Source organism: Myodes glareolus, chromosome 11 (assembly GCF_982192425.1).
Source record: "Myodes glareolus chromosome 11, mMyoGla1.1, whole genome shotgun sequence".
Taxonomy (NCBI): domain Eukaryota; kingdom Metazoa; phylum Chordata; class Mammalia; order Rodentia; family Cricetidae; genus Myodes; species Myodes glareolus.
The window spans coordinates 83946287-83967070 of NC_142036.1; the positions used below are offsets into that span (position 1 = coordinate 83946287).

Here is a 20784-nt window from a genome sequence, read left to right on the forward strand (position 1 = left end):
GTCTCCCCGCCAGCCATACCGTCCATCTTCCTCATTCAACCCTGCCAACCTATGCAGTAATTTCCTGTAAGGACACTAATGGAGACAAGGGAAAGAATTTTTACCTTAACATTGAAACAAACAAGCACAATTTGTGGCTGTCATAACAACGTAAGTATTTTCTGTGATAACGTCTCATGATTATTACTTCTCAACTCATCCTTAAAATGTCATCAGAGAACCTCCTGATTGGACGACCTGCACACGTCCGGATCACCGCCCCTTCTGTGGGACACTCTTTGTCTCCTCTCTGTTCTTACTGTGACACAGCTCTTCACTATCTGCCAACCCTATTCTCGATCAAGGTTCTCAGTGAGTTATACATTTCCATTAATTTTTCTTCATAATACGAAGATCACTGCATGTCCAGTGCGAACTGATATTCCTTTTTATTTGAAAAGAAGCAGAATATCAAAGGTAATATTGAGCTTTAAAAGGACTTCACCGCTTCCCAACAATTACAACTGGTCATGTAAAGTTCATCCGGCTGCAGAAATCGGGGCTTCTGACTTATGGTAGAAGACACTGTGGTGCTGGCCCTTGAAGACTCGCAGAACATAGCAGTGAATTATGGTGATAAACTGTGGCATGAGTCATCCAGCCGGGGAGTTAACTCTCCTCCCAAATGCTCAGCTGGGGTCCTGATGATGTAATCAGCTCAATTTATCTTAACTCTTTAACACAAATTTTTCAAATAGAACAAGGGAGAAGGGAAGAAACCTTGTCTAATTTATGTGGAAGGGAGTTTAGCTGTATATTTTTTCAGGTTAAGTCCAACTAGTCAACTACTTACTTTCATAATACTGGATTCAAGGAACAATTCGAGATGATAAGGGCCACATCATTTTCTTTTTGTCTGCCCAGGGTACAGTATATATTGTGAGGAAGTCTCTATACATATACATTTTCATTTCACATCACTTTTTGATAAATATCAGCTTTAGTATAAACATAAATTTAACTTCCCATGCAATCTTCTTATTTAAAATATGCAGTTCAAAGGCGTTAGCCTGTTCACAGAATTGGGCGACAATTTTGATCATCATCATTAGATTTTTGTTGTTGTACAAAATACCTGCATTCAATGGCCACTACCTTGCCTCCATCTACACAGAGACAGGCAACCACTTACCCACTTTCTGTGTCTACAGATTTTTCGCATCACTTTTTGAAGAAAAATATAATTATTGTGTTGGTTTGATGATAAGTAAATATTTCTCTCTTTGTGTTGGTAACATTTTGTACATAAAGCCTCATTGTGCACTTGCTTCTCATCATATTTTAAATATTTTAAGGTGCAAAAATAGGTACACATATGCAATCTGTACACTGAAAAACTAAGAAATGTTTCCAAAAGATGAATTATAACAAATATGGGTGGTAAAATATGTATTTTTGTAATGATGCATAAGGTTTATCTGAGAAAGAAATCTTTCTGAAAAAAAACCTTTTTCAGATAAAGTCATTTGTCACAATCATTTTGATAAAAAAAGACAGTAGAAATTATTAATGTTTTAAATGTATATTTGTAAAAACTTTTATTAATGGAAAACATTATAAAGGTCTCAGTTCTCACCCTGTATACCGTCCTTACTATGCGTAAATCCTCACTATTACCATTGCCCTTCAGTCATTGTACCCAAACACTGTCCTGGCTAGTCTTATATTAGTTGGATACAAAAGCTAGAGTTATCAAGAAAAGCTCAGTTAAGAAAATGCCTCCTTACCACCTATCTGTAAGTCATTTTCTTTACTAGTGATCTGTGGGAGAGAGACTGGCTCCCTGCAGGTGTTATACCACCCCTGGCCTGCTGGTCCTGGGTTCTAGAAGAAAGCAGGCTGAGCAAGCCACATGGAGCAAGCCAGTAAGCAGTACCCCTCAATGGCCTTTGTACCAGTTCTTGCCTCCAGGTTTCTGCCCTATTTAAGTTCCTGCCTAGGCTTCCTTCAGTGATAGACAGTGATATGGAAGTTAAGCCAAATAAACCCTTTTCTTCCCAGTTTACTTTTTGGTCATGATATTTTATCAAAGCAATAGAAACACTGACTAACATACTGAACAGGCATCCTATTACCCAGACTGATTATGGAATCAATGCAGAGTTTCAACTGAGAACTGAAATAACCGTAGATTGAGGCATAGCCATCGTGTTGAAGTTAAAATAACATTTCTAAGTCTCAACAAGTATGTTTGCATTTAAATATTTTAGAGCATAATAACTGGATATCATTTAGCAGGAAAGCAAGCTTCTTTCATTTATTAACATGTAGTTTAATTTCGTCTGTGTCTTTTTATGAGTTAATTCTTTCTTTTTGCATTGAGTAACATTCCATCATCTAGATAATAACTTTATTTATTTATCTCAGAATTAAATAAACTTATAGTGATTTACCAAATTAAAGTGATTAATCAAACAGTTTTATTCTTGTTACCATGACCTCTATAACACCAACATACTCTTGCATAGGCAATAAAATATCTTCCTTCATCTTCATATTTTCACTGTCTGAAAGTTAGCATTGTGTCTCAATCTTTCTTCACAGAGGACGTTTTTGCAATATAAACTTTAACCTTTCTCTGTTTCCCTAAATCCAGCTGTAGGTACTTCCTATACTTCCTTCTGCTTCATAGACTTCGCAAGGTCTGTCATTTAAAGAAGTTTGCATTAAGCAGTGTTGAACACAGTGACGACAACAGAGGAGTGAGACTGTTCCCTTGGCCAGGGACCCTCACGTGTCATAAGTAGAGCCCTCTGAAGAAGAGGCAAAGGCCAAATTCTAATTCTCATCAACAATGACATTTACGTCTCTAAAAAAAAAGTGCAGGTTTTTTTTCCTTTGTGAGTGGACATGAAGGCTAGGTAGGGCAAAAGCTCTTTTCTTTGGCCACAAGTGATTGCATTTAGCTTTAAATATCTGTGATTGATATCAGTTTTCAGTATCTCCCACATGCCTCGCTTTTATGACATTTCATACTTTACTAGAAAACTGAACCAAGTGCACACACATACTACGTATGTTCATACATTTTTACATAACTCTGCTGTATGCATATTTGTTATAATGCACAACAAAGTACTTAAAAAGAAAAGTAAGAATCATAATTATAGTTCACTAATTTCATCAGGAATAAACAATTTTTTACTTTAAAAATATTTTCCAATCATAATTATCATCATGTACACGTGTATATATGTATATACTTATGAACACTTTCCTCAGAATTGTAATTATAACAACAGCATTAGTAAAATTAATTGATGTCTATTATTACAGTCTGTGATAATATGGATTTAATTGTGTTCTCATCAAGACACCTTCACATTCTAGAAAAGGCTGAAAGGATTTGTCTTTTTAACTTGCTTCTTCATTCTCTTGCTTAGGATCAAGGAACTCAGAACTTCAGACATCCTATGTGAGCACCAACCACTTACCATCCAACCCCAAATGGTGCTCCTAATAAATACATTTAATTTCACATCAAGGCTCAGAATTGTATGTCTGTGCATACATGTAAATGTTTGTGTTTATATACATGTGGGATCCAGCAATTGACATAACGTGTCTTCCTTGATTTCTCCTAGTGTATGCTTTGAGAGAAAGAGATTCTCACTACAGCAGAAGTTCACAGATTCAGCTAGACGGGCTAGCTACCAAGTTCCCAGGATCTTCCTGTCTCTGGTTCTCCACTATTGGGGTTACAAACACACCAGTGCCTATAAATATGGGGGGCTGGGGATCAAACTCAAATTCCCACACTTTCAAAGCAAGCACTTAAAATCTGAGCAATCTCCTTAGCCTCTCAAGGTTCTGTATTTAAAGCATGAGTTTTCTTTGATTTGTTTTATTTTGACTATTTTTATTTATTTGAGTCTTTCATTTTGTTTTGTTTGAGACAAGGTCTTAGGCAGCCCAGGCTGACTCTCCAGCTTGCTGGATTTCTGAACCAGGCCTGAAAATCCTGAAACTCCATATTCTATCTCTAAAGTGATTAGTGAGATCACAGGCTTGCCACAGCAGGCCCAGTTAGCACATGGATTTTTAATAAACACTAAGTAAGTTTGTATTGGTTTCAAACAATTCAATTTTAGGTAATGACAGACGCCTCATTATATCTATGTCTTTCTTTCAGCTTTTCAAAGGAAATATGCAACAGTACTATCATAACTTATGTACATTCTAAATACATATCTAAATATACAAGGTAACAAAACACTAAAATTATACTTTTATTGTTTTATTCTGTCAATATAAGAAATCTATCTCTCTGATAAAGCAATTTATTGTTTCAATACTGATGGTCTTAGGCAAAAATAAATACACTTGACACATTAAAGTCATATACCTTATTATTCTTATATATATTCTTATATATATATATATATATTAGACACACACACACACACACACACACACATATATATATATATATATATATATATGTATATATATTGAATTCTCATGAGTGAGGACAGACATGGGACAGTCCCTGGGCAGTGTCTGGGGCTAAACCAATCCTAACACATTCTCTGCTATCATCTATAGGAAAGCAATACCAATTATAGATCTTAAGCAACAGACAGTAAGAAGTGTAGGCACATGTGGGAAGGAGCACAGAGTTCACTTTGAAGGTATGGTACTAACAGACCTTGGACTGGTGGGTCCAACATTTTTTTCATAGTGGTCTTATTTGAACCATAGTTCCATCTGGGAGATGAGAAGGTGGAAATTCGGTGAGTAATGTCACAAAACTGCATGGGAGTCAACTCGCAAAGACATGCCATGTAATTCTGAACTTCGGGCTTACTTCAGAAACATTAAAATCCAAATCTATCTGCACCACTACTGTCCAGCCATTGCAGCAGGAACTTGAGAGCTGGAAACTAGAAAACCAAAGGTTCAAGGCAAGCGTCAGCTTTAAAGGAAGTTTCAGAGCCACCCTGAGTCACATGAGATCCTGTCTCAAACAAAACTCCAACAATGGTAAAAATGTTCTAATTTTTCTCTTCTTGGTTCAATAGCATAAACTGCATCTGGATTTTGAAAAGATACAATGTAGTGAGTAAAAATGGACATTTTGATTTATTTAATTTAAATTTGAGTAGTTATCAGTAGTCAGTAGCTGTAAAATTGCATATTTCCATCTACAGGAGGAATGTAGAAGCCAGAGGGTGACATTCAATGTTTTCCTAAAAATTCTTTGTTCTATATTTTGAGACAAAATCTCTCACTTCATCTTGAGTTTGAAGATTCAGATAATGTTTGGCCAGTAAGCCCAAAGGAGTCTTTGTCTACAACTTGCAAAACACATAGATAACTGAAAACTGACTGAAGCTAGTTATGGGGTTATCGACCTGTAGTTCCAGAACTCATGAGGTAGAGGGTCATGAGTTCTAGCTACAAAGTGTGAACCTGCCTCCCCCCCAAAAAAACAAGTTGGATGCCTTATTTCTTGCTATTTGCTATGTATTTGAGAGCATACTTCCTATTTTCTCATAACCAGCAAATTCTAATACAACCCTTTTAACTTATGACTCCTCCTCCTTCAGAATGTATAATATTATATAAAAATAAAGTTAAAAGAGAAATTTGATCATAAAGTGCACAAACCAAAATATTAGAATACAGTCTGTTCAAAGCATAGTGGTGATACGCTGGCATTTATTGATCATATAGAGTGTATTCAATTTTATTTTAAAGATTTCTATACATTATGGTTTTTTTTTTACTTTTTATACCTAGTAAAATAGAGACATTCATTACACCCATTTAAGAGAACAGAGATCAAGAGACTGGACAAGCACAATTTAAAGGTGTCTGAATTGCAGCTGTGTACTTGAAACATATTTGTTTGATGAAAGAAATAGAAAGAGGGAGAGAGGGGGAGAGATGAAGAGAAGGAGTTAGAGAGAGAGAATATCTGTCTTCTAACTCTCAGTAAAGGATCTAAGAGGTGCACTATTTAGTCCATAGACATTAGGAAGAAAATAAGGAGTCCTAGATACAGATTACTAAATTTTCAGCTTTTATTTGGCCAGTTGAGCAATGGAAATACTTAGAAAAGAAAAGGTACGTTAACTTTTCAAATGAACAAATGTGTATGTGTTATGTCTCTCAATATTAAATAACCTTTGAACCTTTCATTTCTTCTGATTCATCATTCCTCATAACATCTTTCACATCACTGGCAGCATGATTATTTTCAGGCTTAAAATCTTGCAGTGGATCTCGAGGCTCAATGGAATGACAGTCATAACTAAGCATGACGAACAAATCTCTTCCACACCTGGGCTTAGCTTCCATGCTGGCTCCCCTCCTGCTGTTCTTCCCTAGGTTCATCAGCACTGTCCAGGCAGACACTGATCACCCATTACTCCTACTATCTCTTCATTCTTCAAAACTCTTAAAAAGTTCTCAGGATTGGAGTAGGAGGTCCTTCTTTCTATGTGTTGTTGTATTGGTTAAAGAATAAAGAAACTGCCTTGGCCTGATGGGGCAGAACTTAGGTAGACAGGGAAGACAGAACTGAATTCTGTAAACAAGAAGCAGAGAGAGAGAAACCATGGATCCTCTGCCTGAGACAGATGCTGGTTAGATGCCAGTAAGCCACAGTCATGTGGCGACACACAGATTAATAGAAATGGGTTAAATTAAGATGTAAGAATTAGTCATTAAGAAACTAGAGCTAATGGGCCAAGCAGTGTTTTAATGAATACAGTTTCTGTGTGATTATTTAAGGTGTAAGCTAGCCGGGCAGACAGGATGAACAGGCCCCTCCTTGCAACACAGGATGGTGGCCCTGCCAAGGTTTATCTCCTTATCTCACCTGCAAGGTCAAAGTCAATCATTCACTCTGGGATGGACAGTATTGATTCCTAGCAATCCTTACTCAGTTCCACTTAAGTCATGAGAAAGTCAGAGCTCCAAGTAATCTGAGCCTTTGCCTTTGCTGTCTGTCTCCTGTCTAGCTCCTTGTCATCTGCCCCCACTCCTCCTATCTGTGTATATTTACCCTTTGTTTGCTCTCCTACTAAAATTGTTCTGTGTTTAGACCTTGACCTTTGTCCCCCAAAAGGCACATGGTAACAATCGGGTGATGCTATTAAGAAATGGTAAGTCATTAGAAGGTAATGATTACTGAGGGATTTAAGAGTCATTGGGTTACATACAGGCCTTTGAGTGACAGGGGAGGACGATCATGAAAAAGTCTTTAAGACATGGCAAGACCATTACACTCATAAACTCATAGCAAGCCAGTCATAGTGGCATATACCTTTGATCCCAGCACTCAGGAGGCAGAGAGAGAGGCAGAGCTACATAATTTAGAGCCAGCCTGGTCTACAAAGTGAGAACCTATCTCAAAACAAAGGGCAATCATGAATAAAAAATAAAAGAACAATGAGCTCACAGCATCATGAACAAGATATGCACATAGTCAAAACAATTAGAATTTCTATATGTATCTGGGAATAGAAGAAACTTAGCCTCTGGCTTAACAGCTCTGTGGGGAGGCACAATCAGGTATTTTAGGAGTGTGGTTCCTGGAAGGTTGATTGTATGTCAGTAAAGGCTGCACACACGTGTGTATATAGCAGCACTAGTTGTACTCGGTGATTGGCGGTTGTGATGATGATGATGATGATGATGATGATGATGATGATGATGATGATAAATGATGACAGGAAGTTGAGGAGGGGATGTTGGGGTGGATTTGAGAGGATTTAGAAAATGCCAGTGGAGGGATGACTATGAACCCAGTATATTATATGACTGTATAAAATTTTCAAAGTGTCCCTAAAGAAATTACATTAAAACAAACAAATTACAAGGGTCCTATGTGAACAAAACAGGCTTTAGTCATTAGAAATGGCTGACTACAAAAGAGACTTAGAGTCCATGGGACAGAACGACAAAGAATTAGGAAGGCAGAGAAAGACTATAACATTATTATTTTCTTAATAATGTTGCATGGGTCAAAGATTAAGGTCGTAGCAGAAGAGGGTATCCCAGAAGTCTGCAGTGATTAGGATTCCATGTGCTCTTTCTCTTATTCACCCACTGGCTAGCCAGTACAACACCACTTTTATATGTTTTGGGTGTCAAGGATTTTAGTTTGCTTAGAAAATAATAATTGACAAAGGCACACTCATCGAACTTGAATTTGAAAAGCCAGAGGTAATATTGTCAGGTTTCTGCTAGAACATTTTAGACACTGGGATTTGGGATCTTGCTAGAAGATACAGACAACAATTAATATAATTGTGATCTTGGCTAAATAGTGCCGGTCATAACAAATGTTTGAAAGTACTTATGTTTAACAGTGCAGTAAAGAGAAGAAAAATACATTATAATGATTGGAAATGGATAATCCAAAAACAAGCTCTATGGGCAATATGGCACACATGCGCAGTGTGTGGGCTGAATGAACAGTCTATGAGGGGGCTTTGAGGCATGGAATGCTTGAGAATACCTATTTTAATTGTTTAAGTTTTTCATATCTGTTTTATTTTGAGTTTTTCAAGATCTTACATTTATTTGTTGGGGGGAACTGGTGCATGCTACAGCATAGATGTGTAGGTCAGAGAATAGCTTTCTGAATCTATCCTTCTTTCACAACGTGAGTCTGGATGTTTGAACTCAGGACATAAGGTTTGACATAACGGTTCACTTGCTGAGTCATTTCACCATCCCATCTATATGATATGGAAAAAGACATCATAAACTTACTCTGGAGGTAAAAAATAAAAAAAATAATTTTAGCATTGAAAATTAGTTTAATCCTACCAATCCATAAACAAGGGCGACCCTTCCATATTCTTATATCTTCTCCAATTTTCTCTTTCAAAGTCTTGCAGTTCTTTACATGAATGTCTTTCAATTAATTGATGAGAGTCACCCCAATATATTTTACATTACTCATGGCTGTTTTGGAGGTCGCTGTTTCCATGATTTCTTTCTCAGCCTTTTTATAATTTGTATACCCGAGGGATAGTGAGCTTTTTTGTTTTGTTTTGTTTTGTTAATCTTATGTTCAACCATTTCAGTAATGGTATGTATCAGCTGTAAAAGTTCCCTCATAGAGTCTTTGGGGTCGCTTATGTATATTATCACGTGATCTGAAAACGGTAAACTTTGACTCTTTCCTTTCCAGTTTATATTCCCCGGATATACTATTGCTGCTTTACTGCTCTTGCTAGAATTTCAGGTACTATATTGAAGAGATACAGTGAGAGTGAACAACCTTATCTTTTTCCTGATTTTAGTGGAATTGCTTTGAGTTTTTCTCCATTTAATTGATCTTGGATGTCGACTTGTGGTATATTGCTTTTCATATGGTTAGGTGATCTCCCTAAGTCTTAAAAGATAAACCATGAAGTGGTGTTGGATTTGACATGGGTTGGAAGAATTAACATAATAAAAACAACCATCTTACCAGATTCAGTGCTATTGCCATGAAAATTCCAGCACAATTCTTTATAGACCTTGAAAGAAAAATACTCCACTACATATGAAAAAACTATAAATAAAAAACAGGGCAGCTAAAACAATCTTGTACAATAAAAGAACTTTAGGAGATACCACCACCCCTGATTACAAGCTCTACTATAGTAATAAAACCAGAGAGAAGGATCAGTGAAAGCAAACCAAAGACCTAAACATAAATCCACATGCCTATGGATAATTGATTTTTTTGACAAAGAAGTCAAAAATTGTACAATCAAAAAAAGAAAACATCTTCAACAAATGTTGCTGACATAACTGTACATTGGCACATAGAAGAATGCAAATAGATGCATATCTGTCATCCTACAAAAAAACTCAAGTCCAAGTGGATCAAAGATCTCAGCATAAATCCAATTACACTGAGCCTGATAGAAGAAAAAGTGGAAAATAGCCTTGAATGCTTTGTCATGGAGACAACTTCCTGACTAGAAGACAAGTAGCAAAGACACAAAGATCAATAATTAATGGATGGGACTCCTGAAACTGAAAAGCTGCCATAAGACAAAGAGCAGGGTAAACAGGAAAAACAGCAGCCTACAGAATGGGAAAAGATCTTCACCAACCCTGCATGTGACACAGGGAAGATTTACAAAATATAAAAAGAACTCAAAAACTAGACATCAAAATACCAAATAATCCAATTTAAAAATGGGGTACAGAAGAATTCTTCTCAACAGCCTTAATACAATGGGAGGTCCTTAGTCTTACTGATAATTGATATGCCTTGCTTTGTTGATAACCATGGTAGGCCTTCCCTTTTTCTGAACAGAAACAGAGGAGAAGTGGTTGGGTGGATGGAAGGAGCAGCAGAGAACTGGGGAGGAAATGGGAAGAAAGGAGCCAGGGGAAACTAGGATAGGGATGTAAAATAAATAGATTGAATTAAAATTAAATAAAACAAGCTTAAGAATGAAATTGAATTAGGAGACTATCATAAAAATAAATTATTTTTTTCCAGATGAATTTTAGACTAAAGAGACATAGCCAGGCATGGTCACTCATTCTATTAGTTCCAGCACCTGGTAGGCAGACACAAGAAGTTCTTGGTGAATTCTATCTACCTGGTCTAAAACGGGAACTAGTTACAGGAAAGCCAGAGAAACCTTGTTCCAAACAAAATAAAAGAAACACACAAACAAACAAAAACTAAATAGGTTCAGAGTCTATATAAATATTGGGGAATACATATCTGAAGGTTAGCAATACTCATTTTTATAATATTTCTCTCAGTACTAAAGCTGTAGTGGCTACAATAGAGATCACAGTAAAACTGAGGATCTGGGAGACATTTTCAGTAACAGAGGGATTAAAAATGTTTGTAAGAATGGTGTATTGTCTGTAATTCAGAAATTTTTTTATAATGGAAGTGAAATCAGAAGTTGGTTATTGCAGTGGCTCACTGAGTACCTGGCCCTTGGAGGAAGTAAAGGTGGCAGGAGAGAGCTATCCAATCACCTTAGGACAGCCTCCACCTATCCAAAGAAAAAGATACCTATCAATGAATAATATGGAACATATTGCAATGAAGATTTTCATAAAACTAATTTCTTTATATCACAAAATGCCACAAAGATTACTAGGAATTCATTGAGAAAGTATATCCAGGCACATGCAAATTTATATTTAAAAACATTGTTACTGTACATGATAGTTAACATATTTATGCAAAGAAAATTGGATGCTTTATTTTTTATATGTACTATATTTGAGTGCAGTACATTGGTGATAGTACCTTTATTCCTTTTTTCATTTCTACTTTATTGAGGAGTTCTTATTTTTCAGTTTACACACAGAATATCTTATTTTTGCTGACGTTGATCTAAAAAAATGAAGTAGAATCCCATGAGGGTGATTGTAGTCATTACAGAAACTTTCTGTTCAGAAGTAACCTGAGGTTTTCCAAATTCAACCATATTCTGTATGGATAGCAAACTATTTTAAAGCAGTTTCCTAGAAATAGAAAAAGATTTATGTTTTCAATTCCAGAGTCAATGATACCCAATCCCTGCACTTCTATATTGTGTCCATTGTTCCTTGTTCCTTAGGAAAAAAAAAACTATCAAATGTGTTTCAGTAAAAGTGGAAAGAAGCAGTCATAGGAAGGACACTGGACACTCAATAGCTCAGTGAGGAGTCATGCTTTGAAAAAGAACTTGGATTGATTTATTATTGTTACATAGGATTTGAGCAGCACATCTTTGTTTCTAGGAGATCTACACAGGACACGAAGTTATCCCAAGTGAGGTACAGTCTGACTAATGCTCATCTGTCTGTATTTTGAAGCCTAATTTGATTGTTATTCCTATTAATCTTTGCTTTTCTATTTTGTACTAGTGTATGATGTTGGGGAAAATAGAATGTTTGAGATCAGAATTCTTTATAAAACCACTTTAAGTCATTAGAAACATTCACTATTTCCCATGTTTAATGCAGGTAAATACATTTGTAGGATACAGATAAACATGTATTTTGTTTCCTTGGAACCCAAGGACAGTGTGGCAGGGGTGAATCTTACTTGTAGATCAAAATAGAAACTGTCTCCTCTAAAAATGCTCAGTCTAGAAGGTCCATACAGTTCTATGAAGAGTTACAAAGAAGCAAGGGCAAGCATGAAGAGCTCTCTGGAGCTTGTATCAGTTGGGTGATTCTCAAATAGCTAAACAATGAAGACAAGAATGCCTGTTTCATATATTGTGGGGCATCATCCCGTGGAGACTTGATTTTAGAAAGCCAGCACCACACGAGATCCTTTTTGAAAAATATTAGTACTGCCTTTTGTGTGGAAGCAGCACAAGCTGTTGGGGTGCAGGGCAATTGGCAGATGACCTTGACTCGTGGTCTGTGGATGGCTCTCCCACCTACGTGTTTTTTAAATTTGTCTTTCAGAGTGCAGGGATTCCCCTCTGCTGCTGCTTGTCTCTACACTACCTTCTTTCCCTATTTGCCCCAGAGTGCAGCCCATGGTGCAGTGGCCGGCAGTCCAGACCACCGACTCTCCTGAGGACTCTGAGAGCCTTTAGGGATTTGAGATGTTTGAATGATTTTCATAATGACACTAAGTGTTTTTCTCATTCTCACTTTCTCAGGATTGCATGCTGAAATATGTAAGAGACCACATGATACAGCACACACATATAAACAGATGCAGATGTGAGCATCCAGCTGAAAACAGGAAGTCATACACAGAGTTTTAACAGGGGAAAAGATATTATACTTCAAAAATCACTTTGGTTTTGCTTTTAAGGATAGCAACTATTTTTAAATTGAGTTATTTTGTTATCATGTGATTGAGTTCATTTTTTAACTTCTAGAATGCCTCATCTTTAATGAAACAAATATTAATAAATATCACTCAAATAAATTTGTTTCCTGAGTTAGAATATTCCTAAAATCTTTTACGACTGCATTGCAGCATGCAAACTGGACATCCTTTAGGTCTAAAGAGGCACACTATCAGAGATGAGTCTGTGGAAGCAAGGACAAGGTTAGCTTCGGGCTTCTATAACCACCTCGGCATTGCGTTCCTCAACAGAGGTGTAGCAGAGGCGTTCCATCTCCAAGTTGAGGTACTACTGAGACACGGTGAGCCTCCAGCTAGTTGGTAAAGCATAGCTATCCTTTACACACTCAGAAGGATATTGAGATTCAAGTCTGCTAATGATCCCACTGAACTTCTGATCTCAGGAAGCTGCCAAGGAAGGTGTCCTGTGCAGAAGATCCTGGACTAAATGACCCAAACACTCTCCCTTACCTCAAAGCTGTGTCCCAGCTGCAGGATGATGGGTTTTTGGCTCCTCCAACCTAAGGACCACACAGGCTGCTTATTGCTGCAGCAAACTCATTTTTGTGTACTATCTTTTTTTTTTTTCTGTTCTCCATCACCTACTAAACAATTTCATTTTTTTATATTCTTAGGGAAATACAATCTGCCTTCTGATTGGGCTAATGAGCAATAGCTACCAATGCACAAAGCATCCATTAAAAGCTACACATGATCAAAGAACCAACCATATCTATGCTGCAAAAATATAAGAAAAATCAAAAAAGTTATGAACTCACATATCTGAATCTAAATGTATGTTGATAAATGTCACAATTGATTTTATATATTGTGTGTTTCTTATGCATAGGTTCCTTATTCATCATATTTTCCAATATATAGTTATTTATAGCCTACTGTCCAGTAATTAAATTTTCCCCCAAACTCGTTGAAAATGACTTTTAGTACCATTACAGAAACAAAGACTTCCACTTGAAATGGTAAGTCATAATGATCCTATTTTCTGTATTGTTTATTGTACTGGAGATATTTTAAAAGTCAATGTCAAGTATGAATTCCACTGTAGACACATAGACAATCTTCAGTGAAAGTCTCTTTCTTTGATGATATGATACTCACATCTCTTTCACAAGACCTGCTCTGTGTTCAGGTCTAAGAAAACATACTTACCCCCTGCAAGGAGGGCGGGCTTGCTCTTGACGTTTGGGCTGGAATGGGGGAATTTGTTGCTGAATGACATGAAAAGATGTGCTGTGAAATCATCAGGGAGTTCTGCTTCCAGGAAGGTCTTCATGAACAGCTTGAAGCCTTCAAAATCTATGGTCTGAAAAACAAGTTTAAATCTGTGATGTCAGACCCAGTGAGATAGCAAGACCATGTTCAAGTCATGAGCAACAGAAATGACCTGAGATGTTTACTATCTAAGTATTGTTATCCGAAGCTTGGTGGTTCTATGCTATCATTGGCAGTGGCAGGTATGTGTCTCGCCTTTGACAGTATAGAGCAAAGATAACATGATTTCTAGTTAGATGTTTCTATCTTCACAGTAGCTATGTGACATCAAATTTTACCCTTTGAAGTTTTTTTTCCCTCACATCAACTGGATCTGTTATTTCCAAACTCACAGATTTGTGTTGAGTAGCTCAGATATTTAGTGTGAACAAGTTAATATGGAGTCACATTTTTATAAGCAAACACACAGAATGATGCTCTTTTCTTCGCGATAATGGTGATTATTTAAAAAGTGATCAGCAAGCATTTCAAATCAAAACCAACATCAACTGATTAAACATTCCATAACTTTACAAACAAACCTCTAATGGAGCCCATTCTAAGGTCTTTCATCCTTCTCAAATCCATATTCATCGAAAAGCAGTCATTTCAGAACAAGAGCCCCAAGTCCACTTGAAAAGCTATTGAAGGAAGCTAGTGTCTCACTTCAAGCTTCATATGGACTATACAGGAGTCCCCAGTGAGCACGCCTTCTCGCAGCAAAGGACAACAGGTAAGATGGATGCTGCAGAGCAACTGAGACAACTGGGGATACTCGGGGACAAAAGCATGTAGCTAATACTCCTGCGACTGAAAAAACATGTTACAGGAGTGTTTTCTGGAGACAGGTACAGTTGGAGAACAATGAAAGACTTAGGGAATTACACGAATCGGTTCGAAGCCTAAAGACTTACAAAGAAGCCAGAATAAAACCAGGTCAGCAAGGAGCAAGTGGTGCCGGAGAATTGTCTGTGTTCTGTCAATCATATTTTAAATAAACGCTGATTGGCCAGGCAGGAGGTATAGGCAGGGAAACCAGAGAGGAAGTGGAAATGATGCAAGGAGAGCAGGAGAATTCTGGAGAGGAGGAAGTTGATTCTTCCCACTCCTGCCAAAATCATCGAAGCAGCAGGATGTGAGCTGCCCCACTGAAAAAAGTACTGAGCCACATGGCTAACATAGATCAGAAAAATGGGTTAATCAAGATGTGAGTGTTAGCTAATAAGAAGCCTGACCTAAAGGGCCAATCAGCTTTATAACTTAGAGAGATCTCATGTGTGATTTTTCTCTGGGACTAAACAGCTGGGGGGCTGGGCAGGACAGAAATCCAAACAAGCCAGCCCCCATCATGTTACAAGCAAGAGTGTGCAGGGGAAGATCAGTCTCACAGAGCCATCTGCAGTGGGACTTTCCCTCACCAAGGTGAGTTAGGACACAGAGATGAAACTAAAAGTCAGGAAAACCTGGGGGTTGATTATTCTTTATTTTCTCTAAACTATTTCTTTTTAAGTAGAAAAGTTCCCATCTTGTTTGTCTGGTAATATCTTGAGAAAAGTGAGAGAGAATACATACCTTCTATTTTGTTACTCTTTATGAGCATATTGATGTCATATTATTACCTTTGGTAAACTTAAAATAATCTGTTACCTTTTTAAGACATCAACAAAAACATAAAACTTTCAAGTATGGATAACGAACCGAATAAGTTATGTGTGTGTGCATATATAATTTGTATTTTTTATTGAATGTAATCTCAAGTAATTAAAATCATCTTTTACCTTTGTTATTAGTAATTTCTTCGTAAAATTGTGAATGACATCAATACTTCATAGTTGCTGTCTGAAGAAAACCTTAGATATATTCATTGTAATATAGAGCTCAATAAAAACAATAAAATAAAAGAAACCACATATAATAAAAATATTTTTAAAATGAAGTTTTAAAAAATAAATAAAAATTTAAAAACATAAAAACTGTAAATAAAATGTAGTTATAGCTTGGAAATACATGGGTTATTTTGCATATTAATTTGTCTGTTTCTTGGCTCAAAAATTATAAAATTCAATGTCTCCTCCTAAATCAAAACTTCACCTTTTCATTTGGTTCTGTAATCAGAAAATACTTTCAAATTACTGAGTTCAGAGAGTAAAATTTCTCAAAATATCTCACTTCTTTAATTTAAATTTTATTTAATTTAATTAACTTTTCATTTATTTTACATACTGACCAGAGTTTTCCCTCCCATACCCTCCTCGAGTCCCATTCACCCCTCTCCCCCTCCTCTCCCCATCTGTCTCCATTCTGGAAGGAACAAGTATCCCCTGCTCCTGAACAAAGCAGGGCACGTGAAGCAAAGGTAGGTCCAAGCTCCTCCCCTGAAGAGAGGTTAGGCGAGGTCATCCAGCATGGGGAACAGGTTCCCAAAAAGCAGCAAGGTGTCAGAGAAAGGTCCCTATCTCACTGCTAGGAGCCTTATCAAAATATCCCACATTTTAAAAAAGGACCATTTTGGACTGAAGAGTGGAGAGTTCTGTTCGTCAGTGAATTCTGGGAGATGATGTCATAAGATCTACAGTTAAAGAGTTGATGGAAGAGGTGAAGGTGTTCCTGTCACCCTCTCAGTGTACTTGGGTGCAAATCTTTCTATTGAACTACTGATGTTCTATATGGCACAATGTTGCGAAACCCAAATAATTTTATAAACAATAATTATCTGACTCAATGTTACCAATTTCCAGTCATGCAGTAAATATTTTTCCATTATTTTCTGAGTTACCTATAACATTTTTTTATAATTTAACAACAGTTATGATATTTGAAATAATAACAATTTCAAATATCATCTAAAATTATGCTTAATCATAAGATTTTAGTGATAAGTATATGATATACTTAATTTACATAGTTTCTTTGCAACATCTAATAGTGGGGAAATTTCTAATTTAAATGTGAATTTTACTACTGTCATTAGTTTTGGAAAATTCAAACTTTTAAAACGTATAAGGACATTTATAATTTACATCAATGAACATTAATGGAAACATGAATGAAACAAACAGCACGGGACTTGAATATTTAAAGTTGACTACTTATTCTAACACACATGAGGCTTAACTTTTAAAATTATTTTTAATATTTTTATTTTATGAAGCAGTCACAGACTAATTAGAGCAATTACAGAAAATCTCTAAAGAACACAGACTTCTCGGATGCTGCTGCCAAGTTGGTATGAATTTAAAACACACTCATACTGATCATTATTATATTTAACCATGTAACACTATTGTTTATTCTAGTAAATGAAAATGAATGAAACCACACATCACTTTATCATTCTTTGCCTTTGGCAGCCTCCTCTACTTGTTTAGCTCTCAATGGTCATGTCCGGTTTGGTCTCAGGTGCTGGGGTAAAGGTGCAATCCGTCACCCAGATACCAGAGTTGTTCTCATAGAAACACTCCATTAAGATAGACACCAAAACAAGGAAATATTCTGCCAGCATTCTAAGTTGAATTGGGGAATTTATTTTCTCTGAAAGCCTCTGATCTCTCTTTTTATTCTTCTGAGTCAAGGCTACCTACTTTTCTATCCTTAAATTGAAAGATAATATTAAAGGCTTAAGGGACTGCTAATCATATATAACAGAAATACTACACATATGACATGTCTTTTATATTGATGGAATCCTCACAAAATAAAGTGGTAAGTGCTAACTTTGCTAAAAGACAAACAAGCTTTTTAAAGTATGTGAAATTCCTTGCTATCAATGCTTCTAGTTAGCACCGTGAACCTAAAAGTTTTACCAACTTCAATGAGAAGAATAAACTTTTATGAACTTATTTTAGTGTTCACACATCCTACAAGATGCTTGGCAATCTTTTATATCTTGATCTTCCTATTTCCCCCTCCCTCATGATGGATTACTAAAATCTCTTTTATCTGCTTTGCAGCCGGTATTTATGATAAAGCCAATAGGTATATGTAAATAAGCCTGATGTTCCAGAAGTAAGAGATATAAATGAAACAGTATAAAAATAATAGTGAGTGAGTGTTCAATTGCACACTTTGAAGATGCCTGTGACTGTTTTGTTTTGTTGACTCCTCAGTGCGCCCTGCTGTGCTGGAGTGTGGACATGGCACACACTCTACCTTTCTGGACTCTTTCAGCACGGCTGCATTGCCATCACACACAGGGTCAGTAACTGGTGTCTGCTCTTCCACACAAGGCAGTTGGGAATGCTACCTTTGGAAATACATTTACAAGTGAAAACTTTACCTCATTCATTGAAAAAATACTATTTATACTTTTCTATAACTATTAAAATTACCTAAAAATTCTTTTAAAAAGTGTAGATACTGCAGTCCTTCCCACCAAAATACTTATATGAACTTTCTGGTAGTGTCTTCAGTGGTTTTCTAAAAGTGCTATTCCTCGTGTTGGTAACACAAAATTAAAAATCAGACAAAATTCCAAAATAATCAGTGTTTCAAGGCATTATTTACCCTAACAGGGCTTGTAACTCTTGTCTAATGAGTGTCATTAAAGAAATGACAGGTGAAATGTTAGCTTTTAGACGATTTAAAATCTACACATGAACTTGGCTCTCACTATTATTGTATGAAAAGTTACAAAGTCATTCCAAATCCATTCAAGCTTGCTTTTAAATCTCATTGTTGAGAAAGTAACTAGTATAACTAATGCAATTTTGTTTTCTGAATTATGCATATTCATCTACAGCTTATTTCTCTTGTTTCAATAGCATTCATGAAGATTTTTATAGCTACTAAACTTGTCAAATCTTGATACATGGGCATAGCAGATGGTCCATTCTCAAATTTCCAATGCTTCCACAGTCATAAGATAGTGAATCTTAGTAAATACAGAACTTTGATCCTGTGAGTAATTAGAAATCTCCAAGAAGTTGTTAATATCAATTTAATTACATTGAGATATAAATAGTCAGTCTCATAAGTGCCTATATAAATACCATCTCAAGATTCTGCACCAGAATTCTTTCTTTTACTAGATAAATTCTCCTAGTATCTAGCATTAGCTTTAATGAGCCCATGCATCAAGATGAAATTCAAATATTCTAAGGAAAAATCATCCATATTAAGAAAGACAGACAGAGTCGCAGCAGATAGTGCATTATCCAGTCTGCTGCCGTATATTCAAAACTCCAACCTGGCTTCAGGTTAATAAAAAAAAAAATACTGCAATTGTATCGATGCTGGTAAGGAACAGAGGCAGAAATGCTGAGTCAAACTTGTGTTCCTGGCACCTGGCAGGTGTGGGTGATGGGATCGAAGCTGCTGTCTCAGAACATCATGAGGGAATGTCCTGCCTAAGAAGCACATAGCATGCCTTCTGGTGCTATCAGCATGAGTAAATAGACAGGCTGAGTGTCAGAAAGGACGATAATATTATATTTTGATTAAATTTAATGTGAAGAAATGAATCTTTGAGAAATTTAAGAATGCCTTATTGATTAGGGTTAAAGAAGTTAGACATCCTCGCATAAGCTTTGGTGTGTGATTGAGGAGTTTTGAGTAAAATGATGCTGTTCCCAAAGTTTTCCTACTGTGTTGGGAATACTTAGAGTGCTCAAAAAAGTACAGAGATTCTGTGCTCTTCACTGCATGACTAACAGAGCTTTGTTTTCAGAATTGAATTCATTTCTACAAAATTGAAGCGACGGATATCTTTCTCTCAGGAAGGAAATATCAGTAGCCCTTTAACTCTGTTTCCTCCATAAAGTTAACACAGAATTATAGACAAAATGAAACATAATATAAGATATAATCCTTACCATTATATTTTAGATTCAGTTTTCAAATTATACACTGTAAACTAATAAACTAACCAATTTTTAAGTAAATTAACTTACCTGAAGCTGATATGTTTGGTTACACAGAATTAGAAAATGAAACCCCAGAGTCTCTAAAACCATTATCCACACTTTGAACACTTTTCCTCCTGCCAAAGTATCAGATCTCTACTAGTGATATTAATTGGAAAAGTTTCTATTTTTCAACTATAACTTTATGTATGCAGATGATCCAGTATGCTCTGAGGGCCTAGTTAGTTTATGAGTATAGCTTAGTGGTATGGGCAAGGAATTCATAGTTCAAATTAGAAGACAGATTTCAATAGAAAAGAAAATGTCTTACTTGGTTAAGAATATCTTGTTTCTGTGCATGCAGGGAAAGAAAGAATACATGCGTTAATGTACGAGAATTTTTACCGATTACCTCATTTTGCTGACATTTTCACTAAAAGTTAAAGATTACGTATTGATTTTAAAAGGTTTCCTGTGTAAATGAGTCTCAAAGGGTTGTTGAGAGACAATAGCATCAACATAATGCTGGGAAGGTGTCAGGAAAACAAGTCATGAGCCCAACCCCAGAAACACTCAAGGAGCATCAAAAACAAAGAGGAGGCAGGCAACAATCCATGCTTGAAGTAGGCCTCTCTCAGTCTGAAGTAACAAAGAACTGAGCTAGGCCAGTCTTTGAGTACATGTGTGGTCATAGCGCCTATTGAAGTGAATCAAATAGAATGAATAAAACAAATTATAATTGAAACCTTCCAGAGAGGACGATAAAGATATGTATATAAAATATGTTAGAGTTTATTTGTTCCTCTCTTACAGTGTTTCTTTTCATTAGTAAAATGTATAAACTTATAT

At 36.3% G+C, this 20784-nt stretch overlaps 1 protein-coding gene across 9 annotated transcripts in view; it reads right to left on the reverse strand.

Annotated features, from left to right (window-relative positions):
* The window catches only part of Dgkb (diacylglycerol kinase beta), a 638911-nt gene that overhangs the window by 463280 nt on the left and 154847 nt on the right, over positions 1-20784 (reverse strand). For 7 of the 9 annotated variants that reach the window (XM_048415746.3, XM_085697733.2, XM_085697732.2 and 4 more), the window contains 2 exons: positions 20267-20287; positions 13994-14147 (listed from right to left, as the gene is read on the reverse strand). In XM_048415746.3, the coding sequence (XP_048271703.2) occupies positions 13994-14147; positions 20267-20287 (175 nt within the window). The remainder of the gene's footprint in view (positions 1-13993; positions 14148-20266; positions 20288-20784) is intronic. The other 2 variants (XM_085697736.2, XM_085697735.2) reach the window with 1 other exon arrangement.